Source organism: Mauremys mutica, chromosome 12 (assembly GCF_020497125.1).
Source record: "Mauremys mutica isolate MM-2020 ecotype Southern chromosome 12, ASM2049712v1, whole genome shotgun sequence".
NCBI lineage: Eukaryota > Metazoa > Chordata > Testudines > Geoemydidae > Mauremys > Mauremys mutica.
Window position 1 is genome coordinate 11,227,867 of NC_059083.1, and position 27,869 is coordinate 11,255,735.

The 27,869-nt window shown below is 56.4% G+C and overlaps 2 protein-coding genes across 2 annotated transcripts in view; both read left to right on the plus strand.

The window, feature by feature from the left end:
- Nucleotides 1–27,869, plus strand: part of LOC123345649 (protein S100-A16-like) — a 294,793-nt gene that overhangs the window by 83,849 nt on the left and 183,075 nt on the right. The window lies entirely within an intron of this gene.
- LOC123345654 (protein S100-A16-like) lies at nt 26,118–27,809 on the plus strand. The gene is made up of 3 exons (XM_044982657.1): nt 26,118–26,160; nt 26,765–26,934; nt 27,605–27,809. Exons 1-3 carry the CDS (start codon nt 26,118–26,120, stop codon nt 27,743–27,745), a joined length of 354 nt encoding a protein of 117 aa, XP_044838592.1. The 3' UTR covers nt 27,746–27,809.

Below are 27,869 nucleotides of genomic sequence, written 5' to 3' on the forward strand. Positions count from 1 at the left end.
AAACCGAGGCAGGAGCGGAGCAGAGCTCAGACTAGGCTCCCCAGACGCAGGTTCTCCCTTTGTATAGTACCCCAGCACCTTCCCCAGGCACAGCCCTTCTCCCCACCAGGCCTGCCCTACCCCCCTCGTATTCCCTCCCCTTATGCTCTCAAACACAGCCATTTCCCCCCCCCCACACACACACTTTCCGGTGGGAGGGGGAAGCCAGGCTGTGGGGGAGCTTTGGGGCAAGGAGGATTGTTTTGGGGAGACCTGGTGCTCAAAAAGGGGTGCAGCAGGGAAGGACACCACCCCCAAAGCACCAGGCTCGCCTGGCGCTCCTGCCTCAGTTTCCCCATCAGTGCTGCCTCAGTGTGCAATAGAGCCTTTAAGCGCTGATGCCTCAGCATAGTGGGACTAAGCTCCCCACTTCAGACCCTTGCCCTGTGCACAGCTCTAGTCTCTTCAACACAGGAGCCCTCTCCACACACACCCCCCCGCCATGCATTCCCAGCCTCTCCCCCCCATCCTCCACTGCCTTCAACAATGCTACTGAGACCTCCCATCTCATGCCCGCCCTCCTCCCTCCTCTTAGCTATCAAATTCTTCTACACAGCTGCAATTCCCAGTATCGGAAAGGAAATGTGTGGCCAGATTCTAAAACCAGAACTTTCTGTGGGCAGTAACAACCCAGCCACGTTTCTCTTTTGTTCCTTGGCAATGTGTTGGCACATAGAACAAAACAAAAGAGACAAAATACACTGGAAAGGGGCCAGATGTGCAGTGACGTGTCTTAACTCCTTACTGGCTTTCTCAAAAGCTACTTTCAAAATGCACAAACACCCCACTCCCCCGCACCCCAGAGACAGCCCTTCCCTTAGGGCAGGGAGCGCTCCCCCTGAAAACACAACCCAGAGATGACAGCTGCTCCACTGACTTCCCTCAGTGCACAGCCCACTGGCCCAAAGACCCACTCCAGTAGAACGGCTTGAAATATTTTTGATCACTGTGTTTTCCTGCCAAAAAATGATCCACATTTAACGGGGGGCGGGGAGGGTTATGGGAGGAAAGTGTCATTTTTACAAAAATTTCCAGCAGGAAATTTCCAAGTGTAAATTTTAGTTTTGGATTAAAAAAAATCCCCTCCACTTTTTTTTATTTTTAAAACAAGATTTCTCCCCCTCACCCCCTGTTTGTTGCCACTGAATGCAATAGAACAAACAGCGTCTTTGGAGTCTCATACACATGTACTTGAAATATAAGTCAGCTGGATGCAGCCATGGTGAGCCAGGGTCTGGAGTTGGAGGGTGGACTGGCTGCAGTCACGTTTCTTATTGTATCTGACAGGAGAATTGGCAGGAGGTTCACGGCCATACGTTGGCTGGATCCCGCTCAGGGAATGTTGCTTTTTGTGATGTTCTGCGCCTTTCCCCCTCATCCCCCCATCCTCCTTTCTGATGGTCTCAGAGCAGCACAACCCCTGTTCTCTATTAAAGCAATAGGGTCGGGGATGGGGTCTCTGGACCCAGCAGTGTCCATGTGCTGGATGAGGGTCTATACACCATTGTTATGCCCAGGGGCAGACTTTTCCTGTGGGACGAGAAGATTCCCTTGTTGTCTGTTCTGACAATAGATTTGGGAGCCAAAGCTTTTCTGGGGAACTTTTTATTGCGACCACTGTGTGGTTTCCCCGCAGAACCCAAGCCATGACTCACCGCCCTGCCAACTCGCACCTCACCCAACACCCGATTCACCCGGGGATTCCCCAGAGCATCCACACGAGGATTCAGTGGGGTCCCCACCACCTCCTGGGCTCTCCTAGGGGGAGCCCCTTCCCATCTCGATGCTCTGCCATCCCCCACACTAGCCTTTCCCGGGACCCCTGCAGCTCACCTCGCTGCAGAGGGACCCCGGCCTCAGTGCTGAGAGTGCCCCGTGATCTCCCCACCCCACCCGCCCAGGGGGGCTGGAACGATGTGTCCAGCGCGGTGCTCAGAGCCATTGAACCCAACTGTAAACCCTGCCTATGATGGGAGCCGCTTCAAGCCAGGGGCAGCACCCGGGCCGTAGTTCCAGAACCAATGCGCCCACCCGCTCTCCAGTCTGGATCACTACTGGGTCCCTAGCAGCATCTCAGCCAAATCACTGTCCCCCCACCAAAACACCCACACCAGCCCCACCCCTGCCCACCTCCCTGCAGGCGCCAGGTGCAGCAGAAGGAAGGACGGAGTCCCCACTGCCTCCCAGGGAGCTCTGCTTGTCTGCTGGAGCCCCTGTACAGCCCCAGCTGGGTCCTGGCCCCAGCTGCCTCCCCCCAGCCTGAGCAGCCCAGGTTATGGCCCGGTGACACCCCGCAACCTGGGCTCCCTCCCCCAGCACCAGCCCTCTCACCTGGGACCCGGCTCTCACAACGCAGCTGGACGAGGAGACGCTCTTGTGCCTGGGGAGCCAGTCTCAGCCCTCCCTTGTGACCACAAAGGGAAAGCATGGTGGGCTCCATCAACCAGGGGCTGAGTTCAGCGGGGCGGGGAAACACTTGCAAATTAGCTCTGCTCCTCCAGTTCCCCCAAAGTCTGTGTAAACCCCTGGGGAGTGAGCGCGGTTGGGCCAGGCTGCTGGGAATTGCTAAAGTCCCCCCATAACTTTCAGTCAAGCGGCAGCAGCTCCTGCCTTTAGCTCGGGCCTCGGGCAGGCCCCTTGGTGTGACTGGTCACCACACTGCGCCTCTCAAATGCCTCTTCATTTCAGTCCCAAAGTCCCCTCCATTCCCCAGAGATTAGGTACCCCCGTACTTCCCTGGCTGGTAGCCCTGTGATTCCTGAAACAGACGCTCAGACTTGAGCAACCAGTCCTGCAGCACCGCAGGCTCCCTGCATGGGCATGTGTGTGCCCCTCACGACAGACCTGAGTGGCCCCTTCTAGGCTCTAAAGTTCGACATTGTCTTGCTGAGTGCAGAGTTCTGTACAAATAATAATAATTCTATATTTGTAAGACTGTGCTACAGCACATGTATGAGGGGAACTGGAAAATACTGTTCTCTCTTTTACATATTTGTAATAAAAGTAATATAAAGTGAGCAGTGTACACTTCGTAGCCTAGTGTTGCAACTGAAATCAATATATTGGAAAGTGTTGAAAACATCCAAAAATATTTAAATAAATGGCATTTATTGTTTAGCAGTGTGATTAAAACTGCGATTAATCGCGAATATTTTTTAATTGCGTGATTGATCGTGAATATTTTTAATCGTGCGATTAATCGTGAATATTTTTTAATCGTGTGATTAATCGCGAATATTTTTTAATTGCATGATTGATCGTGAATATTTTTTAATCGTGCGATTGATCGTGAATATTTTTTAATCGTGCGATTAATCGTGAATATTTTTAATCGTGCGATTGATCGTGAATATTTTTAATCGTGCAATTAATTGCAATTTTTTTTTATCGTTTGGCAGCCCTCATTTTAAGTATTTATTCTATCATCATCTATTTAGATTTTTACAGTTGTGTGAAATTATAGGCAGGGGGTGTTGGTCAGGCAATAATTAATGATAGTGGATGTTGAGAGTCCAGAAAGTTAAAGCTTAATTACCATTAAAACACAAATTGTCAACATCACATGTCAAAATACAGAGAGAAGGTGGGTGAAGTAATATATTTTTTTGGAAAGAGACACGCTTTCCAGCTTACACAGAGCTGCTCTTCTTGAAAGCGTGTCTCTTTCACCAACAGAAGCTGGCCCAATAAAAGATATCACCTCCCGCACCTTGTCTCTCTAATATCCTGGGACCAACATGGCTACAAACAACACTGCAAACAAACTATACCAAGTAGATACCTTAAATCAAACTCTAAGAAGTTCTCAAGCAACATTTTTCTTACTTTGTCTATCTGCACATTTCGATCATCGATGGAATTTTTTCCCAGTTTCTGTGCGTACAGTGAAATCGACATTTACCAACATAAATCTACTCCTTTCAAGTCTATTCAGACTGCAAACTCTTTATGGCAGAAACTGTCTCGTTCGGTGTGCCAGGCACTGTACAAGCACCGCGGAGGAGCCCTGATCACATTCAGGAATTCTACTAGGACACAAGTAACATCGTAAGACGAGGGTTAACACACCCGCTTGGTTTCCTTCACAGTTCGGCACAAGTTACAGGAATTTAACCCAAACTGGCTTTATAATCCCTTTGCAATTTGTGCAGACAGCAATGCATATTCTGATTGATTTTCAACAAATCATATGGTAGCAAATCATGTGGCAGCAAATCACGTGGCCCAGCTCCAAGTCGGGTTAGGAATAAGAGAACAATTAGTGTCCACATGATGAGCAGAAAAATTCTGTCACCCTCGGGTGGTGTGGGTCATGGGTTCAAGAAACTGTGTGACTTCCTTGTCACGTGGACACATTCATGTGGTAGTGACTAGTTTGGCAGGAAACTACATCATCAATGCCAACCCCTAATGAGATGCCATAATCAATACCTCACTCTTCTATAGCTCTTTTCAACATAAATTCCCTGCCCAGAAAAACCCAGCCTCCTTTGATTCTTTCAGATTCTTATTTTGCTGATATGCAATCGTTCTGTCAAGTGGAGTTCTCACCCCATATCTGCCCAGCCATTCATTCTACCCACTAACCTACAAATCAACCCTCCCCTCCCAGCCCCCAGATCAGTCCGGTTCCCTAGACCCCAACATTTGCCCTGCCCCCAAATCAGTGCTGCCCCCTCATCTGCCCCACCCTCCAAGATCTGCCCTGCCCCCCAAGATCAGTGCTGCCTCTCCCGCATATGCCCTGGCCCCACAGCCCCAAGATTAGTGCTGCCTCTCACATACACCCTGCCCCACCCATCCTAACCTCTGCTTCTCCTGTACCACCTGGAGTTCTTCACACACACCCAGCTGCTGGGGGGCTACAGCAGAGTCCCCACCCCTGGCCCCAGGCTGGGTGTTGCAGAAGGGAACAAGGGAGACACAGAGGAACCCTTGTTTGTCTTTCTCACCGAAGGGGAAGCGGAGGAGCAGAGCTGCCCTGAGTTGAGGGGACTGTCTCTGCTCCCCGCTCCCCTCCTGTAAGAAGGCTCTGAGCTTTGCCAGACCAGCTCCAGCATCCTCTGAAATCCCGCCACTCGTGGAGGAAAAAAAAATTGTGTGACACTGTAAAAATGCCACGTCTCTCCCCTGTGCTGATGCACCGTTCGCTCCAACCCCCATCCCATCCCCGTCTCTGTCTCGTCACCTCAAGCTCACAGCTGGTGTCATCTGGGTTCGATATGGGTATTTCTGTTCAGCCACAAAAGAAGTCCCCCCCCCCATCTCCCCCGTTTAGCACTAAATATATAATGGTCCCTTCCCTTTGCAGCTGGCCAGCACACCTGCAACATGTTTCCTGTTGCTCGAGAATCAGCGAAGAGCCTATTTTTTAACCTTGCTTAGACTTTGGAAGACCATTTTAACTGGGACCCCTAACCAGTTCCAGTGGGGCCTGGAGAAGTGATTGGCTTAAACTGCAGCAAGGGAGATTCAGGTTAGACATTAACTAAGCCCTGGTCTCAGGGCCGGCGCTGGCTTTTTTGCCGCCCAAACAAAAAAAAATGGGGGGGGGGCAGAGCGGCAAAGCAGGAGGGGAAAAATAAAACAAAACAAAAAAACCTGCAGCGTGGCCGGACCAGCAAAGAAAACAAAACAAAAAAACTTGTGGCGCGGCCGGAGCGGCAAAGCAGGGGGGGAAAAAACCAACCAAACAAAAAAACCTGCGGCGTGGCCGGAGCAGCGGGGGTGGGGAGAGGAGGAACCTGCAGCGGAGCCGGAGCAGCAAAGCAGGGAAACAAAACAAAACAAAACAAAAAAACCTGGGGCATGGCCGGAGCGGCAAAGCAGGAGGGGGGAAAAAACAAAACAAAAGAAAAACCTGTGGCGCGGCTGGAGCAGCAAAGCAGGGGTAGGGGGGAACCTGCAGCGTGGCCGGAGTGGCAAAGCAGGGAAAGAAAACAAAAACAAAACAAAAAACCTGGGGCATGGCCGGAGCAGCAAATCAGGGGGGAAAAAACAACAACAAAAAACCCTGCCGGGCAGCCGGAGCCAGGGTGCAGGGGGACTCCCTGTGCTGCAGACGTGCAGCAGAGTGCGAGCCCGGTCTAGCGGGGAGGAAGGGGAGGAAGTGGGGGAGAGAGAGAACAGGAGGGTGGCCAGGGCTTCAGCAGGGCGCTTGTCCCGCAGTCCCGACCACTGCGCCGCCTGCCGGGAGGGCTCCGCTCAGTGATGAGCTGCCAAATTTTTAACAACCGGTTCCCTCCTCCCTCTAAAATTTTAACAACGGGTTCCCTCCTTCCCCCCCCTCCGGGGGGGGGGGTCGTGCCCCATCCAACCCCTCATGTTCCTTGACACACACACTCCGAGACCCCTGACCCATCCCCCCTTTCCCTGTCCCCTGACTGCCCCTTGCCGCCCCACCCAACCCCTCCTCTCATTCTCAATGGCCCCCCAGAACCCCTACCCCATACAACTACCCCTTCTCTCTGTCCCTGAGTGCCCCCACCACCTCATCCAACCCTGCTCTTTCCTGACTGCTCCCCGGGACCCTTGCCCCCATTCAATCCCCCTGTTCCCTGCCCTCTGACTGCCCTGACCCCTATCCACCCCCCCACAACCCACCCCCTCCCTGCCCCCTTACCACACTGCCTGGGGACCGGGTCCACTCTGCCAGGACCAAGACCGGCGCCGCGGGGCCCAACTCCCCGAGCCCGGCAGGACCAGAGCAGGCACCGCTCGGCGGCAGCCGCTCGGCCCGACTCCCCGGGCCGGCACCGGGGCCCAGCCGTGGGGCCCGACTCCCCGGGCTGGCACCGGGGCCCAGCCGCTCAGCCCGACTCCCCGGGCCGGCACCGGGGCCAGTCGGGCCGGCACCGGGGCCCAGCCGCTCAGCCCGACTCCCCGGGCCGGCACCGGGGCCGAGCCGCTCGGCCCGACTCCCCGGGCCGGCACCGGGGCCAGTCGGGCCGGCACCGGGGCCCAGCCGCTCGGCCCGACGCCCCGGGCCGGCCCCGGGGCCGAGCCGCTCGGCCCGACTCCCCGGGCCGGCACCGGGGCCGAGCCGCTCGGCCCGACTCCCCGGGCCGGCACCGGGGCCGAGCCGCTCGGCCCGACTCCCCGGGCCGGCACCGGGGCCGAGCCGCTCGGCGGCAGCCGCGGGGCCCGACTCCCCGGGCCGGCGCTGGGCTGGAGGGAGCCGCGGTCTGGGACCGGGAGCTGCTGAGCCAGCCGCACCTCCCCTCCCCCTCCGCACCCCAGCTTACCTGCCTCCATGCTGCTTGTTCAGGCTTCCCGCGAACATCTGATTCGCGGGAAGCAGGGGAGGGGGAGGAGAAGGGGGCGGAGCTTTTGTTAAATTTAGCAGCCCTTAACAACCGGTTCTAAAATGGCTGCTAAATTTAACAACGGGTTCGCGCGAACCCGTGCGAACCAGCTGCAGCTCACCCCTGGCTCTGCTCCAGTCGGGGGAGAGGGAAGAACAGGGGTTGTCCTGCTCAGTTTGCTGCAGGGTGCTCCCCTCCTCCGTACTGCTGCCCCCTACAGGGCGTCCGGAGCGGCAAACCAAAAAAAAATCAAAAACAAAAACCCGGCCGTGCTGCCCTGAGTTTGGGCGGAATGCCGCCCCATAGAATATGCCACCCCAAGCACCAGCTTGCTCAGCTGGTGCCTGGAGCCGGCCCTGCCTGGTCTACATGAGAAAGGGTACGTCTACACTAGAAACACTGCAGCTGCGCAGCGGCTGTAGTGTAGACACTATAGCAATGGAAGTGGTTCTTCCGTTGCTGTTGATAATCCACCTCTCTGAGAGGTGGTAGCTTAGTCAAGGGAAGTATTCTTCTATTGACCACGGCCTGTCTACACCGGAAGTAAGGTTGTCTTAACTGTGCATCTCTGGGGTGTGAATTTTTCACACCTCTGAGCAACATAGCTACAACATCGACCTAACTCTCTAGTGTAGACCAACCCAAAGTTGCATCTAATTGAAGTCAGTTTCTAAACTGATTTGGTTAACGCACACCCTCAATCCCACCCCACATGGACACTCTTATTTTGAATTTATGGCCAGTTCATTCCGATTTAGCTTAAACCTATTCCCAGATGAGCTGAGCTAAAGTGAAATAAGCCAATCTCAAACTCTAATAAGAGCAAACATGTTTCAATCTGGTTAAGATGCAGTAATTTTTAATCTGATTTCAGTTCAACTTTCTCATGTAGATAAGCCCCACGGCATCTTTATTATTATGTAAATTGCAAAAGCAACTAGGAGCCGTAGTCATGAACCAGAACCCTCTTGCTGGACAAACACAGAACAAGGATGATCCATGCTTCTAATCTAAGTATGAGACAAGAGACAATGGGTGGATCCAGGCAGAAGGACAGGGGAGTACAAGGGAACAGTGAGAAAATGTGTGTTATCAGCTGCTGAGCATATAGTCATCAGTAGCCCATATGTTGACTTTGTTTTTCCCGGTGGGTGCTCCACCCCAAGACCCTCCACCCCACTCATAGACTTTAAGGTCAGAAGGGACCATTATGATCATCTAGTCTGACCTCCTGCACAATGCAGGCCACAGAATCTCACCCACCCACAGGGCCGGCTCTAGGATTTCTGCCGCCCCAGGCAGAAAACAAGAGCGCCGCCCCCCCCCACCCCCAGCGGCACGGAGTGCAGCCCGAGCCCCAAGGGGCGCGGCCCGCGGCCCCCAGCCCCTGCCCCCCGAGCGGCGCAGCACCGCCGTAGCCCCCCCCCAGCGCCGCGGCCCGAGCCCCCCCCAGCGCCGCGGAGCGCCGCCCTAACCCCCGCCCCCCTCCCGAGCAACGCGGCCTTAGCCCCCCCCCCCAGCGGCCCTAGCCCCCGTCCCCCCAGCGGCGCGGCCCGAGCCCCGAGCCCCGGCCCGAGCCCCCACCCCCCGAGCGGCGCGGCCCGGCCCGAGCCCCCGTCCCCCCGAGCGGCGCGGAGCCCCGCCCTAGCCCCCGCCCCCCTCCCGAGCGGCGCGGCGCAGCCCGGCCCGAGCCCCCGAGCGGCCTTAGCCCCCCTCCCGAGCGGCCCGAGACCCCGTCCCCCCTCCCCCCCCAAGCGGCCCTAACCCCCGTCCCCCCGAGCTGCGCGGCCCGACCCGGCCCGAGCCCCCGCCCCCCTCCCGAGCTGCGCTGCGCTGCACGGCCCGACCCGACCCGAGCCCCCACCCCCCTCCCGAGTGGTGCGGCCCGACCCGGCCCGAGCCCCCGCCCCCCTCCCGAGTGGCGCGGGCCCGACCCGACCCGGCCCGAGCCCCCGCCCCCCTCCCTAGCGGCGCGGCCCGACCCAGCCCGAGCCCCCGTCCCCCTCCCGAGCGGCCCGGCCTGGCCCGAGCCCCTCTCCCCCCGAGCGGTGCAGCCCGCCGCCCGAGCCCCCGCCCCCCGAACCGCGCGGCCCGCCCGTCGCCCCCTCCCAAGGCGCCGCCCCAAGCACGTGCTTGGTAGGCTGGTGCCTGGAGCCAGCCCTGCCCACCCACTCCTGTAACAAACCCCTAACCTATGGGCTTGGCTACACTTACAAATTTGCAGCGCTGCAGCAGGGTGTGAAAACACACCCTCTGCAGCGCTGCAAATTGCGGCGCTACAAAGCGCCAGTGTAGTCAAAGCCCCAGCGCTGGGAGCCGTGCTCCCAGCGCTGTCCGTTATTCCCCACAGGGATGTGGAGTACGGACAGCGCTGGGAGAGTTTTCTCCCAGCGCTGGTGCTTTGACTACACTTAGCGCTTCAAAGCTTTGAAGTGTAAGTGTAGCCAAAGCCTAAGTCTGAGTTACTGAAGTCCTCAAATCGTGGTTTGAAGACCTCAAGCTGCAGAGAATCCTCCAGCAAGTGACCTGTGCCCCATGCTGCAGAGGAAGGTGAAAAACCTCCAGGGCCTCTGCCAATCTGCCCCAGGGCCGCCCAGAGGGGGGGGCAAGAGGGGCAATTTGCCCCAGGCCCCGCGTCCCGCAGGGGCCCCCACGAGTGTTTTCCGGGGCCCCTGGAGCGGGGTCCTTCACTCACTCCAGGGGGCCCGGAAAACTTTTCCTCTCCCGTCTTCGCTGGCGGGAGGGGGGTCGTTCAGCTCCGGGGCAGCCGGCGCGGGAGAGGGGGCGCCCGAGGGCCCCGGCAGGGAACCGAGCGCGGCTACTGCAACCGCGGGGCCAGGAGCCGGGCCGCCGCCATCTTCGAGACCCGCCGGAGGTGCCGACACAGCGCGGCCGCGGGGCGGGGCCACCAAGAGAGCACCAGGAGGTCGGGGCCGGTGTGTCCTTGAGGGGGCTGCGGAGCGTGGCGGGAGGCGGCAGGGAGCCCGGGGGGGAGGGCAGCGCGCGCGGCCGCGGGAGGCGGCAGGGAGCCCCGGGGGGGAAGGAGCAGCGCGCGCGGCCGCGGGAGGCGGCCGGGAGCCCGGGGGGGCGGGAGGAAGGGGCAGCGCGCGCGGCCGCGGGAGGCGGCAGGGAGCCCCGGGAGTTTTGTCCTGGCCCCGGGACACTGATCAGGGAGGACGTGTCTCCGTTAGCTGAGGTACAGGGCGGGCGGGGAGCCGGGCAGCCCGGGGTCTGCTCCCAGCACGGACCCGCTGGTTGCGGGGCCAGTCTCGCTCTTGTGCCCGACGTGAGACCAGGGCCGCCCAGGCGGGGGAGGGGGCAAGAGGGGCGGAAGGGCTCCCCGCCGCCGAATTACTGCTGAAGCGGGGCCCCCTGCCGCCGAAGACCCCGGGCCCCCGGAATTCTCGGGGCGGCCCTGATCTGCCCTGGAGGAAAATTCCTTCCCAACCCCAAATATGGCGATCGGTCAAACCCTGAGCATGTGGGCAAGACTCACCGGCCGGCACCCAGGAAAGAATTATCTGTAGTAACTCAGATCCCAACCCATCTAACATCCCATCACAGACCACTCCTCCTGTTTAAATGATACAATTAAAGGGAGAGGGGCTGGGGTTGGTCTGGCTGGCCAGGCGCGGCGGGCGCTGGGGCTAGGGCACGGCGGGAGTCGGAGTCCAGGGGCCAAACAGTGGGATTGGGGTCCGGCCGTACACCGGGGCCGGGGTCCAGCTTGTGGGGCAGGATCTGGCCACCGGGGCTGGGGATTAACGTTAACATTTTACATCTCTACTTTGTGCTCCGCTCCACCACCTGCCCCAAGACCCCACCTGCCCGCTGCTCATTGCCTCTGCCCTCGTCCAAGAGCCGCTGAACAGCTGATCGGTGACACCTGAACAGCTGTCGCGGCTGGGTGCTGAGCACCCCTGGATTTGGTGCCTATGTGGACCCCCTTGTGCTAGGAGCTGGGCAAACGCAGAGGAAAGATGATCCATGCTTCTAATCGAAGTATGAGACATGAGACAACAGGTGAGTGGGGGCCCACGAGGCAATAGTGAGACAATGTTAGTCAGCTCTGTAGCATGTATTATTCCTCTCTGTAACATGCTTATAGCAAGCAACAAAGAATCCTGTGGCACCTTATAGACTAACAGACGTATTGGAGCATGAGCTTTCGTGGGTGAATCGCCACTTCGTCAGACACATGTATTCACCCACAAGAGCTCATGCTGCAAAACGTCTGTTAGTCTATAAGGTGCCACAGGATTCTTTGCTGCTTTTTACAGATCCAGACTAACATGGCTCCCCCTCTGATACTTATAGCATTTACTCATCATTTATTAACCATCTATAGATAGAACCATAAGAAGTGGGACTGCTTATGTCTCCCCTTCAACCTGACAATGACACTGGGGATAAAGCGGCAGGTTCAAATTCTCCCCCACTCAACACACACCTGGTGGTGTCAGTCACAACCCACCAAAAGACGGGCTCTACCTTCTACCCTCTCAGCCAGCAGTGCCACTCACACGGACTCTCTTCTCTATTGGCCATAAGACCAGCGCAGACCATGTCTCCCACCTACTGATGGAGAGAGACCAGAATGACCGATTCATCGCCTACAGACCAGAGACCTCCTCCCCATCAATTAGACACAATCCCACCGACAAGCTCAGGATCAAACTCAACCAGTCCCTGGAACGAAGCATCCCGCTCCGGCACTGCCACATCCCTGCTCTGGGAAAGCCACACAGCTCCGGGCATCTGGAAGCAGGAGGTTCTAATGGCAACTGGTTTGTAAATTTAACTACAGCAGCTGCTCCGGCTACAACCCCCAGGGATGACGCAGAAGGGAGCTCATTCACCACGTTGTTTTCTGCTGGGACCAACAGGGAGCCGGTCTCTGAGCTGAGCCTGGTAAGAAAGAAGAAATATCCTCTAAAGAATCATAGGACTGAGAACTGTAGGGGTGGGTGAGTCAGTTTAATTAGCAATGGGATGTCTGAGACACACTCTGTGGGCGCCAACTTTGCCCTTTTTCCCCGTGGGTGCTCGACGACCCCTCCCCACAGCTGTTTGGCAGCAGACAGGCAGGAAGCAGTGGGAGGTAGGTGGAGGAGTGGGGAGCTGGTGTGCTGGGGAAGGGGGCGAGGCAGGGCGGGAAGGGGGGAGCTTGGCTGCTGGTGGGTGCTCCGGGGCTGGAGCACCCACGGAGTCAGCACCTATTTGGCTGGGACTTTTCTAAAGAGAACAGAACAGAGACAAATAGAGGAAAGACCCTAAGTAGCCAGGACATGGTTACTCATTTGACAATAGCAGGCATGTTGGCTGTTAACAATAATCAATGAAACAGTGTCTGGCCCCACAGATTAGGCTGCCCGATCGAATTACCTACCAGTGCATTCCCGTCTAATCTCACCTCCCACCCCAGCTGTGCTGGTGCCCCTCAATCTCCCTGTTATCCCAGCCCTGGGCTCTCCCTCTGTCAGTGCCCTTCAACCCTGACTGACCCATAGCACCCCTGCTATCCCAGCCCTGAGCTCTCCCTCTGTCATGGCTGTTCAACCTGACCTATGGCCCCCACCCCCTGCTATCTGAGCCCAAGGCTCCCCCCTGCAGCTCTGCCAGTGCCCCTCAGTCCTGACCCACAGCCCTGCTGTTAGCCCAGCCCTGGGCTCATCCTCCTCCAAACTCTGTCAATGCCCTTCAGTCCCAAACCCATAGACCTCCGCACACCCGCCGCTATCCCAGCCTTGGACTCCCCCTGCCCCACAGCTCTGCCGGTGGCCTTCAATCCTAACCCGCTGCCCCCTGCTCTCCCCTGAAAGGAGGGTGGTGACTTCATGCACACGCCCAGCTCTGCCTCAGTAGCTCGGTTCCTCCTGATGGTACCATTCCCCAACTTGTAGCAAGCGTCAGAACCAGCAGCCAGGACTGTACGGAGCTAGTGGGGACCCCCGCCCCAGACCCCATCCAGAGCAGTGGATCTCAAACTCAGTTGATCGCACCCCCTTGTCTGTGTCTGTAGCAGTTTATGCCTCTCCCCCCTACTCCCGCCACACAAGTACATAACGATCTACCAATAAAAAAATTCAACACACAACTCTCACTAAATACTCAACCCAGCAAGGCACTGATTCAAACCGAGCCAGCGATCCATTGTAATAAGAGCAAGAGAAAACCTGCGAGTGGGGTCCACCATGCCTACAGCTAAACGGGTGCATGGCTGCATCGCAGCAAAGGGATTAATGTCCAGATGTGCCGGGACTTGGTATAACGCTCCGCAAACGGAACAGCAAACCCTCCAAATGTTCGTAGAATCACATGATTCTGTGAAAACGCACCGCGCCCTCTGGAGCGCAAATGCGCAGCGCCACCAGAGGAGCTGACATGGCTGGAGGAATCAGCTTTGCTAAGTATCAGAGGGGGAGCTGTGTTAGTCTGGATCTGTAAAAGCAGCAAAGAATCCTGTGGCACCTTATAGACTAACAGACATTTTGCAGCATGAGCTTTCATCAAGACTTGCATCCGACGAAGTGGGTGTTCACCCACGAAAGCTCATGCTGCAAAACGTCTGTTAGTCTACAAGGTGCCACAGGATTCTTTTCAGCTTTGCTAGTTATTCCTTGCTGTGGGTAATGCGCACAGTAAGGGGTTTTCCCCTCCCCAAAGCTTCTCACGCCTTCTCCCCCAATACGTTCGGCGCCCCTGCCCCAGTTTGAGAACCTCTGGGCTAGAGAACCAGGCAGGATGGCTTCCCATGGCCCCTTTTCCCAGGGTTTCAATTTGGGAAAAGTTTAACCCTTTTTGCTGCCTGCATCCCTGGGAGGGGAGGGAAATGAGGTTCCCATACCTAGCCTATTACAGGGACACAGGGGAGTGAAATGGGATGGGGGGTGCGGAGAAACATGACAACACCACAGAAGCAGAAGAATGCAGTGCGGGTGGATAGCAGGAGGGGTTCTTATAACAATCCACTCCCTAGCTTCTCCCGCACACACACCTGATCTCCAACCCCAGATAGCCACCTCACCATCCACACCCACATTAAATCAATTCTCACCTGCATCCCTGGGCCACCCCCTGACGTGCAAGCAGGGGCAAAGCGCCTGCTCCCCCATGGCTGCTGCAGCTTTTCCCTTCTTTACTGACGGGCGCAGCACTGGGGTGTTTGTCTGCAGCCAGCAGTTCCCTGCCATTGGCAGCCCAGTTCAGAAGGAAAAGGTTCCAGGAGCTCGCTGGCTGGCTCGGTTTGAAGGGACGACTTGCTTTCCTGCAGCCCCTTATCTTTGGGCACTGGGGGCCTCACAGACCCTGGTGTTTCTCAACCCCTGCATCCTGTTTAGGATGTTGCAATACTTCCGCCTCTGATCCTGCCTCGCCTGCATGTTGCATTTTCAAACAAACCCCTTGGAGCTTTCTCCCACCCATGGGAGGAGCTCAGCGCTTAGCCTGGCACTGCCTCTGCCCGTGGTGTGCAAGGTGTGACCTCGCACGGCCGGTGCGTGCAAGCTCACGCTTTGCAGAGGACACCACCGTTAGCTGCTTCAGCACCCTTTTTCTTTTAATAAATGAAGCTCTGGAAGAGCTCCCTGTAAACATCTGCAAAACTAGTTCATTATCCACCTTCAAATCTCTCCTTGACACTCATTTTGCCATAGTACCCGTGCCAAACTTGACAATGATCAGGCAGCTGGTGTGCTGTGACCACTGCCAATCATGCAGACTGCTGTTGTGTAATTGTTTCCTCGTGCTCCCCCGTCGGTCTGTTTGTATCCATCTGTTGTCTCTTAGATTGTCAGCTCTCTGGGGCAAGGACCTTAGAGCCTGTCTAGCCATATGTTTATATTTTCCTTTAAATTGGAATATATACAAGATACTGAAGTAGAGATCAGAAAAATCCGGGGGGGGGAGGATTGCAAATCAAGGGGTCAGAGTTAAGGAGGTTGTGACACAATATGCATTTCTCTGGATTTTATAACAGCAACATCTGCATTATGTGGGCAAGCAAGGATTGGCAGGGTCCTTAACTATTCACCTCCTTGCTTTCAAGGGCTGCGGTAGACAACAACGCTACAAGTGCTTAACTGGTTTTGAATGAAGTTTAAGACCAAAAAAAAAAATTTGATATGAGTGTTTCTGGGCAGTTTGGCACCAAATTCTCCACTTCTAGCCTCATGGAAGGCAATGACCTGCAGGATGAATGGTGACTGTTGGCCAAGAAATAAGAATGGTGTGGGAAAGAGTGTACCCAGAATGCCTGGCACGGGGGAGAAGGGGTCCCGCTATAGGAGAGAAGGGGGAATGAAGGGCGTACATGGCTTCTGGCTTGGGTGGCATGCAGAGCACCTGGCCTGGGGAGGAGAATTGGGGATGATGTTGGCGAATAGAGGAAAGGGGGTGGGGACACAGCACCTGGCCTTACTGTAGTGCTGTAACACCAGGCTCATAATACCAGGCCCAAGGGCTAGTCACGATAGGGCTCCATTGTGCTGGGTGCTGTACAAACAAACCTCAGTAGAAGACAGCCCCAAAGAGCTCACAGTTCCAGCAGTTCCACAGCCTCACAGTTCCACCGTTCCACAGTTCCAGCAGCCTCGGCAAACAACTCACCTGTGCCAAGTAAACGCTTCCGTGTTTGCAGGATTCGGGTCCAACAGGGTCATGTTCATCACTGTGTTTTCAAGCCAACACTTTCAGGGGCCAGATCCCAGCTGGTGTCAATGGGCTGTAGCTTCACTGGACTCAACGGGGCCAGATCCCAGCTGGTGTCAATGGGCTGTAGCTTCACTGGACTCAATGGGGCCAGATCCCAGCTGGTGTCAATGGGCTGTAGCTTCACTGGACTCAATGGGGCCAGATCCCAGCTGTTATCAATGGGCCATAGCTCCATTGGGGTCAATGGGGCCAGATCCCCCAGCTGGTGTCAATGGGCCGTAGCAGGGAAAAACTTCAGCAGTGGGGAAACTCTCTAGCAATTCCTTGCTACTGAGACTCACCCCACCTCCTCCTCTCTGCCATTGATTTGTAGTAAACAATCCAAAGGATAACAGGGTAGACGGGTCTGTCGTGGGGAGCAGTCACCCACCCACACCCCACTGCACACAGGACTTGTAGGAGAGGGAGGAAGAAGCAGGCTTATTTTATGCTCCCACTGCTTTTGGAAATCTGGCACCTAAATGGGAGCAGAGCTCTTCTGAAAATCTAACCCCAGATCTGTCCCCCCCGTGCATGGAGAGCACGATTCAGCTTTCCCCCCCGACTACCCCTATTTAGGGTTGCCAACTCTCCAGGGTTGGCCTGGAGTCTCCCGGAATCAGCATCAATCTCCCGGTGACTTTTGAAAGCAATCCAGGAGATTTTAATAAGAAAATGACATTACGTCATACTGGGGGGCGGGGGGGGGAATCTCCCGGAATAGCTTCAGTTAGGCTACCGTATCGGCGGTAGCAATCGATTTCTCGGGGATCGATATATCGCGTCTCATCTAGACGCGATATATCGATCCCCGAACACGCTCCTGTCGACTCCAGAACTCCACCACCCCGAACGGCGGTGGCGGAGTCGACATGGGGAGCCCCGGACATCGATCCCGCGCCGTGAGGACGGTAAGTAATTCAATATAAGATACTTCGACTTCAGCTACGTTATTCACGTAGCTGAAGTTGCGTATCTTATATCGATTTTCCCCCCTAGTGTAGACCAGCCCTCAGAGTTGGCAACTCTGAGGCTGGGTGGGGAGATGCCAAAATTGTGCCCAGTTGTTAGATAGTTACCCATTCATCCCCATAGGCACTGTCTCGCTCTATCTATCCATGCGTTCCCAGACATATAATCTGTCGGTCTTATCTATAACATTTTTGATGAAAATTTTAATAAAATTGTGGATTTAAAAATTTAGGGGAGAAATGTTAAAAAAAATACTGCATCCAAAAAAGAGCTAGAGAGAGAGAGAGAGAGAGAGAGAGAGAACAGTTTGGAGGATTTGAAAGAACTTTGAAATTTCAAAATATTTTGTAGAAATGTTTGTTTATCAACCACCTCTAGAAGAAAGTTCCAAGTAAGGACAATAGCCCAGATCCTCGATGCAGCTTCAGCTTCCTTTACTTTCTGGGCTGCTGTCTGTTGAGCTGATATCCCCTAGCTCAAATTACAGCAGACTTCAGGAGGCTGTGACACACACAGTGTGGCCAGCTTATCACAGGCTCGTGATATCTGGTGCTTTCCCACAAGCCTCGGCTCCAGGAGTCATGTGATTTTTAGAGCGCCGCAGCTTTCAATTAAAAGCAGGTAGCTAGTCTTTGTGGGACTGTAGCCTGATCTCCAGATTAGGAATAAGAATTCCCGATTCTCACTATAAGGGTAGACAGGTCCTTGTCCCAAGATCAAGCCATTAATAAAATTATTATTATTTATGATGTGTACAGGTGCAACACTCATTATAGGAACTCTTCTATAGTTACAACTAAATAATTTATGAATACATTTAGCAGGATAGCTACGTTTCCCTTCTGTCACCTCCAGGGCCGTAGCAACAAAGAACGTGGCCCCCTCTGAACATATGTGGCCCCCTCCGAACATATGTCCGGGGCCCCTTATAATGCAGAAACTGGAATGCGGTATTTATTTTATTGCCACTTTTAGGGGCCCCCTTCCTTGCGGGGCCCCCTCCGGTTGGAGGGTACGGAGGGCACTCGCTACGTCACCTCACTTCCTTTTCAACTTCCCTTGGAAAGTTGTGTGTGTGTTTCTCTCAGCTGCCACAGGCGCTGCCGTTTCTATCTCCTCTCTGCCTTGCGGTGGGTCGGTGTGTTCCTGGGGCTCTCAGTTCTAGCCCGCCTGCCTGGGCTTTTTGCAGCCACTTCAGGTAAGAGATCCCAGCTCCCTTCTGTACTGTCCAGTGGGGCTGGGGTCCTAAGCAGAAAAGGGGAGGTGCAGGGCCGGGCTCAGGGAAAAGGGCAACCTGGGCGAATTTGTATTTTGGCGCCCCTGTGGGTGTGGCACCCCCCCCCCCGCATTGTCCTGGCCTCCATGGGAGCCCCTCCATTGCCCCTGGCCCCCACGGGCTCCCCACCCCCTTTCTGCATCCCCCCCTAAGGTGTGTGCCTGGGCGGCCCAACATGAGGGCAAGTGTGATGGCTCCACTAATTAGGTGCCTGGACCCTGGAGAGGACACACATGTAAGATGAGGTGGTGGCTTTGGGGGGAATAGGAGGTAGGTGCAGCACTCTGTGGGTGGGGGCAGTTTTGGGTGTGCAGGGCTGTGGCGGCCGGGGAGAGACACCCTCTCCTTCCACCCCAGACTGGTGGCTGCCATAGCAGGGGAGAGACCCCCCATCTTCTTGTCTCCAGAGCAAGAAGCTCACACGGCTTCACCTCCTGGATCTCTCCTTGGAGCATTCAGCATCCTCTGCCCCTCCGTGCGCTTCCCACAGCGAGCCCGCCCCGGCGGGGCCCTGGGGAAGCCACAGGGTCCTGCACCCCCATTTTGCAGTCAGACGTGACTCTCAGCCAGCCAGTAACACAGAGGTTTATTCGATGACAGGAACAGGGTCTAAAACAGAGCTTGTAGGTACTGCGAACCGGTCCCCTCGGCCAGGTCCATTCTGGGGGGCAATGAACCAGACCCCCAGGTCTGCACTTCACTCCTCGTCTCCAGCCAGCTCCAGACTTGGGGGCTGCCGCAGCAGGAGTGAGACCCCCCCCTTCCCAGCCCCAGCTCCTGACATTCCTAGCCATGTATTTGCCTTCCTGCCTCCCTTCCTGGCTCCAATCCTGACTGCAATCAGGACCTCCCTCCAAATGAGGAAAGCAGTAGGAAGTGGGACAAGAGCAATTACAGGCAGCTGGGGGTCTTCTCTCAGAAACAGGCATCAAGGCTCTGACAGGGATGAGCTGTGAGCTGCTTCCTGACCCCCTGCACTCCTCAGTCTGTTCCTCCCATCCTCTCCCCAAACAAATTCTAAACCTGAATGGAAATCACTTGTCACCCTGCTGGTGGCCAGAGACAAACCTCCAGACAAGCGATTTCCATGACTTTTGTTTGGGGAGAAGTATTGGGAACCATTAAGGCCTGATCTTTGGTATCTGGCATAGTTCTGGCTCTTCAGAGTACTCCCTTTGGGTATGTCTACACTAGGGATTATACTGATTTTACAGAAACCGGTTTTTTAAAACAGATTGTATAAAGTTGAGTGCCCGCATTCACACTAAGCACATTAATTTGGCAGTGTGCGTCCATGTACTGATGCTAGCATCGATTTCCGGAGCGTTGCACTGTGGGTAGCTATCCCGTAGCTATCCCATAGTTCCCGCAGTCTCCCCCGCCCCTTGGAATTCTGGGTTGAGATCCCAGTGCCTCATGGGGCAAAAAACATTGTCGCGGGTGGTTCTGGGTACAGTCTCACCCCTCCCTCCGTGAAAGCAGCAGACAACCGTTTCGCTCCTTTTTTCCTGGGCGAACTGTGCAAATGCCATAGCACAGCAAGCATGGACCCTGCTGAGCTCAAGACAGCAATCATGGACGTTGTAAACACCTCGCGCATTATCGTGCACTCAGTGCTGAACCAGGACCTGCAAAACCAGGCGAGGAGGAGGCGGCTACGGCAGCACGGCGACGAGAGTGATGAGGACATGGACACAGAATTCTCTCAAACCGCGGGCCCCTGCGCTTTGGAGATCCTGCTGGTAATGGGGCAGGTTCTAGCAATTGAACGCCGATTTTGGGCCCGGGAAACAAACACAGACTGGTGGGACCCAGGGGCGGCTCTAGGCACCAGCGGGCCAAGCACCCGCTTGGGGCGGCATCCTGGGGAGGGCGGCAGATGGCCCCGGTGGACCTCCCGCAGGCATGCCTGCGGGAGGTCCACCGGAGCCGCCGACCCGCAACCGCCAAAGCGCCGCCCCCGCCCCAGCAAATCCTAGCCGCGGCTGGGAGTTAAAAGGGTCTGGGCTGCCCGCCGCGGCGGGGAGCCCGGAGCCCTCTGATTCCCAGCCGCGGCTGGGAGTTAAAAGGGTCTGGGCTGCCCGCCGCGGCGGGGAGCCCGGAGCCCTCTGATTCCCAGCCGCAGCGCACCGCGGGGAGCCCAGAGCCCTTTAGACACGCCTGCCGCCCTAAGGGCGCACGGACTGCCCCCCCAGCCCAGGGCGGCAATTCAGTGCGCTGCTTGGGGCGGCAAAAACTCTAGAGCCGGCCCTGCTGATTCCCCCTGCAGTCTCTGCCCCCTGCCTGGGGGACTAGACTCTGCCTGGGACTCGGCTCACAAGCCCATCAGCCCGCCTTAGTCCAGGCTGCTTCGGGATCAGGCGGGGGCACTGGCCGTAGGACTCCCTGGCCCACCTGTAGGAGGGGACGGCACAACGTATTCAGGGCCAGAGCAGCGCGGAAGTAGGGTTGCCAATTATGTAATATTTAAAAAACAGACATTCCAGCAGGGGTGCCAGAACCTCTCCTGCCCGCCTCTTCCCCCCCGAGCCCTCGCCCCGCCCCATCCCACCTCATCCCCCAAGTCTCCATCTCATCCCCCACAGGCCCTGTCCCTGCCCTACCTCTCCCCCCCAAGGCCCCATCTCATCCCCTATAGACCCCACCCCACCCCTGCCACGCCTCTGCCCCCAAGTCCCCACCCCCATTTGCTCCTCTTCCCCCCTCCCCCATCACTCACTGCTTTTCCCCTGGGTCAGGAGGGACTTGCCTGTGGAGCCGGGGCTGGGAGTTGCAGCCAGCCAAGGCAGGCAGGAGGCAGCTCTGGCTGAGTGGGGGCTGGTGCAGGTGATGACCCAGTGCCTCCCCACCTCCCCAACCCGCAGTAACTGGACTTTGGGTGTCCGGTCAGCAGCTCTGACCAGACACCATCAGGTTCCCTTTTTGACCGGACTTTCCAGTTGAAAACTGGACATCTGGACACCCTATATCAGGGGTAGGCAACCTATGGCACGTGTGCCGAAGGCGGCACGTGAGCTGATTTTCAGTGGCACTCACACTGCCCGGGTCCTGGCCACCACTCCGGGGGGCTCTGCATTTTAAGTTAATTTTAAATGAAGCTTCCTAAACATTTTAAAATCCTTATTTGCTTTACATACAACAATAGTTTAGTTATATATTATAGACTTATAGAAAGAGACCTTCTAAAAACATTAAAATGTATTACTGGCACGCGAAACCTTAAATTAGAGTGAATAAATGAAGACTCGGCACAGCACTTCTGAAAGGTTGCTGACCCCTGCCCTATACCGACGTGCCGCCAATGTAGAGACGGCAGCTGCTTGCGGTCTGATAAATTAAACCCTTTTTATTTACAGCGTGGACGCACTTGCCCGGGAGCACAGACTTTTCCCACTGTCTGGAGTGGCTCACAACCATGAGTGTCAACCTCAGGGCAGACCGTCAAAAGCAGGGCAGAGACCCCACACTGGTGGTACGTTCTGTAATTCAGTTTCACCAACCCAGTGCCAAAGGTGAACTCCCAAGGTACTCCCATTGTCTTACAAGGGAACGACAGACAGCCTCCTCAGACATGCCAGGCTATCCCGCCACCCAAGCAAGCTGGACTGTGCGATCAATGGTCGCTTACACCGAAAAGCACAGAATATTCCAGGTTACGCCCAGTCCCAAGAAACCACTCACTCACCCAGCTCGATTTGCATCCCAGATCTCACACCAAAGACAAGGCTGGTACCCAATAGCCTAACTAACTAAAGGGTTATTAGCCAAGTAAAAGGAATGATAGTTACTGAGAGGTTAAAGCGGGTAAAAATGTATGTAGCGGTGAGTCACAGTCTATAATTCCAAATGGCAGCAGAGATGTCATCATTGGTCAGTTTTTCAAACTTTCTCAGGACTCCCCAGAGTAACTCGGGGAATCTCTGTCTTTTCGTTCAGTTATTCTGCCCTCTCAAATCCAAACAGTTCAGAGATGAAGAAATTTTCCTGGTGTCCGTACTTACAGCTTCTTCTCACAGAAAACAAGCCGACAGGGTCCCTACCCACGTGGGCTCATTCTTTGAGGGCCGAAAGAGAGGAATGTATGTAGAGTCTTTGATCTCCAGTCATCACACACAACCACGACTTGCTTTGAAATTCGCACTTCTGCGGTTTGAGTTCTTCATTTGCATTCCACACGGCTGCTGTGTAGTTTGATGGGTTATTTGGTGACAGGGGTAAATGTTTGCCATTACAGCCCATCGGGATGCAGGTAAATGAACCCATTGCATGCAGCATCCCCTTTGTTTTCATGATGTTTAAACACCAAATACACACTGATGCATTTGGTCTATACTAGTACCCAAGTGGATTGGCCGGCTCTTCCCAGCAGAGAACACCCCCGTCTTTCTTCCTGGTGCCCTTTCTTCTCCAGGACAGGATCCAGCTCTCTCCGGGTATGGTTACACTTGCAACTTCAAAGCGTTCCCACGGCAGCGCTTTGAAGTGCGAGTGTGGTCGCAGCGCCAGCGCTGGGAGAGAGCTCTGCCAGCGCTGCAGGTACTCCACCTCCCCGTGGGGATTAGCTTACAGCGCTGGGAGCTGCACTCCCAGTGCTGGGGCAGTGTTTACGCTGGCGCTTTGCAGCACTGTAACTTGCTGCGCTCGGGGGGGGGTTCCACACCCCTGAGCGAGAAAGTTGCAGCGCTGTAAAGCGCCAGTGTAGCCAAGGCCGGCCCAGAGCCAACTAGTCTCCGGCTTTGAGAGGTCAGCAGGCAAGCCCTATGCTGCCCTCCTAGTGCTCCTCCCCCTAGCTCCATCTTCCTGGCCCATCCCCCGGCTGCTCCGCCCTCTGGGTCCATCTTCCCGGCCCAACCCCCCCTGCTGCTCCTCCCCCTGGCTCCATCTTCCTGGCCCATCCCCCGGCTGCTGCGCCCTCTGGATCCATCTTCCCGGCCCAACCCCCCTGCTGCTCCTCCCCCTGGCTCCATCTTCCTGGCCCATCCCCCGGCTGCTCCGCCCTCTGGGTCCATCTTCCCGGCCCAACCCCCCCTGCTGCTCCTCCCCCTGGCTCCATCTTCCTGGCCCATCCCCCGGCTGCTCCGCCCTCTGGGTCCATCTTCCCGGCCCAACCCCCCCTGCTGCTCCTCCCCCTGGCTCCATCTTCCTGGCCCATCCCCCGGCTGCTCCGCCCTCTGGATCCATCTTCCTGGCCCATCCCCCCTGCTGCTCTGACCTCTGACTCCATCTTCCCAGCCCAACTCCTTGGTCAAGAACCTCCTGCTCCCTGTAGCCCCTGCCACAGCTTCCTCTCCCTGCAGCCCCTGCCACAGCTGCCCCCTCTCAGGCCCCAGGAGAGGCCGTTAATGAGGCTCAGGTGGGCTGGATTGAGGAGCCCATTGTTAAATATTTGTTCCCCATGTAGGTACTGACAGACTGTGATCAACTCTCTCCTTCACCTTCTCTTTGGGTACGTCTATACTACCCGCCCGGGTCGGTGGGTAGCGATCGACTTCTTGGAGTTCGATATATCGCGTCTCATCTAGACGCGATATATCAAACTCCGAACGCGCTCCCGTCGACTCCGGAACTCCACCACCGCGAACGGCGGTGGCGGAGTCGACGGGGGAGCCGGGGGACTTCGATCCCGCGCCGTCAGGACGGGTAAGTAGTTCGAACTAAGGTAGTTCGAGTTCAGCTACGCGAATTTCGCGTAGCTGAACTTGCGTACCTTAGTTCGACCCCCCCCCCCCAGTGTAGACCAGGACATAGTTAAGCTAAGTAGTTTGAGCTCCCGGAGTCTATCACTGTATAGTAAAGGTTTTCCAATCCTTTAATCCTTCTTGTGGCTCTTCCCCGAGCCCTCTGCAATTTATCAACATCCTTCTGGCACCAGGATAGAATCCCAGCCGCGGTCGCAGCAGGGCGGAATCCAGAGGTAAAATAACCTCCTGGTTCCTACTCGAGATCCCATTTATACATCCCAGGGGCACATTAGCTCGTCTGCTCACAGCATCGCACTGGGAGCTCATGTCCAGCTCATTATCTGCCACCATTCTCTGTCGCTGCTTCCCAGGATAAAGTCCCCCATCCTGTCAGCGTGGCCTACGGTCTTTATTCAAGGGTGTCTGAGCCCCTGTCGTTTTTTCAGTGTGGACACAGTTCAAGTCACAGACCGGAGTCAGAAGGTCTGTGTGGTGCAGTATGGACCGGCTAGCATGGCTGTGAGACCCAGAGCCAGCAGTTGTCAGCCCAGGTTCACACTGCAAGCACAGACTTGGAAATACCATGTCCACAAGGCCGGGGCCCACAGACCAGATCTGGGTTTATAATGCAGTGGGGACACTCAAGGCCGGGTCCCACAGACCAGATCTGGGTTTACAATGCAGTGGGGACACTCAAGGCCGGGTCCCACAGACCAGATCCAGGTTTACAATGCAGTGTGGATGCTCCAGTCCGGATCCCACAGACCCGGGTTTACAATGCAGTGTAGACAAACCCCCAGAGGCTCTGTTGTAATTAAGGAGTCCCTCTGGCTACGCTTGGGTTCCAATAGGCTTCCCTCCTTTCCCAAGCAATATTCCTACTGTCACCGATCACGGACCCTGCTGGGAGGGGAGGGTTCGGATCAGCCCCCCCGTCCCCTGGCTTTAGCTGCGTCACAGCAGGCCTCCGTCTCCGTTCCTGTGTCGGTGCCCAGACTCCTCCCCGGCAGCCCAGTCCCCGTCACCCTGCCACCTGCCACTCCGGGACCAGCTGTCTCATCCCAGATGAGGCACCGTCCCAGAAATAGCCCCCGGCGCCCTGCCCCACACCCGGCCTCTGTTTGCAGCCCGCTCAGATCTCAGGCTTTCCCGGTCCTTGGGAGCAGCAGCCCCCACCCAGGTGAGTGAGCATCCTGCTCGGCTTTAAATGTCCCAGCCCAACTGGGATCCCAGTCACCAGGACCCCGGGCAGTTTGCTGACAGTGGGAAGATCCAGAGCCTATTTCCCAGGCCTTTGAGCACTACCAGCATCTAGCTCAGACCCTGGCCCAGCGAGACCTGTCAGCGGCCGCAGGCTCGTGGGGCTATTCAACTGCAATGCAGACGCTCTGGCTCACTCTGGATCCTGGGGTCTAAGCCCCTACCCCTGCTGCACCCGAGCAGCCACCCGGCAATTCTACAACCCCGCGGCCCAAGCCGGAGTCATCAGCCACGGCCCAGCCCCCAGGGTTTGACTGCAGCGGAGACGTCCTCGTAGTCTCTGCGTGACCACGGCTGGTTTCTGGCCTGGAGAACGTGACCCTGCTTCACACACCACCAGACACAGGCTGGGGGCCCAGAGTTGGGATCTCCCCGGACACAAACCCTTCCAGCCTTTCCATGGATCGCGGGGCACAGGGCAGTTCTTTGGACGCAGGCCGGGGGCAGGGCTGGAAGGGCGGCTTTGATGCACCTTGTCTAGCCAGCCCATGCACCTGCATTGGGGCGTAAACGGGATCTGAAGGGGGCTCCAGCCCTTAGGCTCTCGTAACTTGCCAGGCAAGAGGATGCCCATCTGGCTCTGTCTAACCAGCGACCAATCCCCTCCCATTGAAATTCAGCCCCCCTGCGCTTCTCTTTCCCGTCTAGGGTAACCAGATGTCCTGATTTTATAGGGACAGTCCTGATATTTGGGGCTTTGTCTTATATAGGTGCCTATTACCCCCCATCCCCTCTTGATTTTTCACATTTGCTGTCTGGTCACCCTATTCCCGTCCCATCCCTGCCCTGAGTCCATAGCAGGGGAGAGCTCTTTGCTGAGCCGTGGTCATGGCGCTCACTCACTGCCGATTCTGGTCTTTCTAGCAACCCAGGAGCACTTTCCCTGGTGGGCCCATGGGGCAGAGTCTGCAGCCAGAGCCGTCCGGGGAGAGGAGCGGTAAGAGACGCGTCGCTATAGAACCTGACCATTCTGGGCCCTGGTTCTGCACGGAGCCTTCACTACATCAGCCAATAAAAATGGCCCAAGTCCTAGGGTCTCTCTTCAATTTAATGCATCATTTTCTCTGCACACTCCCCTTATACCCCGAGTCTGTCAGACTCACCCAGAACCCACCAACTGCCGGCATTAGAGAAACAGCTGAGTGACCCAACTGAGATCAGGGCCCCGTTGTGCCGGGTGCTGCACAGACACACAGTGAGAGAGTCACTGCCCCAAGGAGTTTACCATCTAACTAGACAAGGGCAGGTCTGTTTTCCCTGTTTTACAGCTGGGTTACTGAGGCCTAAGGAGATGGAGGTTCAGATGTGGAGCTGGGCGGGAAAATGTCAAGACAATATGTGTTCGCAGGTCGACGTTAGAGCACTTCGAGTCACTGAGCCCCATCTATCTATCTAACCCCCCCCACACACACCCCTCATCCATCCCTGCCCCAGACTGCGGCAGGTCTGGTGGCCCCAGCAGCAGGTACTCCCCACCCTTCCTAGCTGAGGCCTCTGGGGCTGGTGGGCCCACACTGACACCGTCTGCCTTTGCTTTGGAGGTGGAAGGAAGGTGGCTGAGACGGCCAGGGAGGGGTCTGAGCTGGAACACGACCTCTGTGTGATTGTGGACAGCTTCTACAGATACGCCGAGGGCCCGCCTGGAGCGAAGGCGCTGGACCAGGCGGCTTTCCAGAACCTGCTCAGCAACGAGTTGAGCCATCAGCTCATGGTGAGACCAGGCTACTGGCACCCCAAGGCAACCAGAGCCATCAACCACTGACTGCTAGCAAAGGGGATCTGCCAATACCTCTCAGACCTTCCCTCCAGCCTCCTGCTATCCCACTCCTGGGCCTCCCCCTGGCTCTGCCTGTGCCCCTCAATCCCAACCTGCAGCCCCTGCTAACCCAGCCCTGGCTCCCCCGCCCCCAGAACTCCCTCAGAGCCCATAAATCCCGACCCACAGCCCCCTGCTAACCCAGAACTTGGCTCCCCCACCCCCAGAACTCCCTCAGAGCCAATCAATCCTGACCCACAGGCCCCTGCTAACCCAGCCCTGGCTCCCCCACCCCCAGAACTCCCTCAGAGCCAATCAATCCTGACCCACAGGCCCCTGCTAACCCAGCCCTGGCTCCCCTCCCCACAGCTCTGCCAATGCCACTAAATCCTGACCCACTGACACCTGCTACGCCAGCTCTGGCTCCCCACGGCTCTGCCAATGGGCTTCGAGCTTGTATCTCACCTCTCCTTTATACACACGTCTGTGTGTGGGGGAGCCCTGCTAGGCCGATCCCCTCCAGAAGGGGGTGGTATTGCATCCACCCCAGCAGTAGAGCCTGTTACTGATCCACGTGCCAGACGCTGCCCCGAGCGCTGACTCCCTGTTTCTTTGGCGTGTTTAGAACACGGAGGTCGAGGCGGCCGTGATGCGCACGTTTGAGAAGTTAGATGCCAACAAAGATCAGAAAATCTCCTTCGACGAGTACTGGCAACTCATCGCCTGGATTTGCCAAGTGATCCGGCGCCGCGATTATAACGAGTAGTGACTGGGGGGGGTTGTGTTGGGTGGGGAAACCGAGGCACGCGCCGCATCCGGAAAGGCCTCCAAATCCTTTGCCTTAAAGACTCAAAGCAAACCTGCACCTCCCCCACTCTTGGAAACCCAGT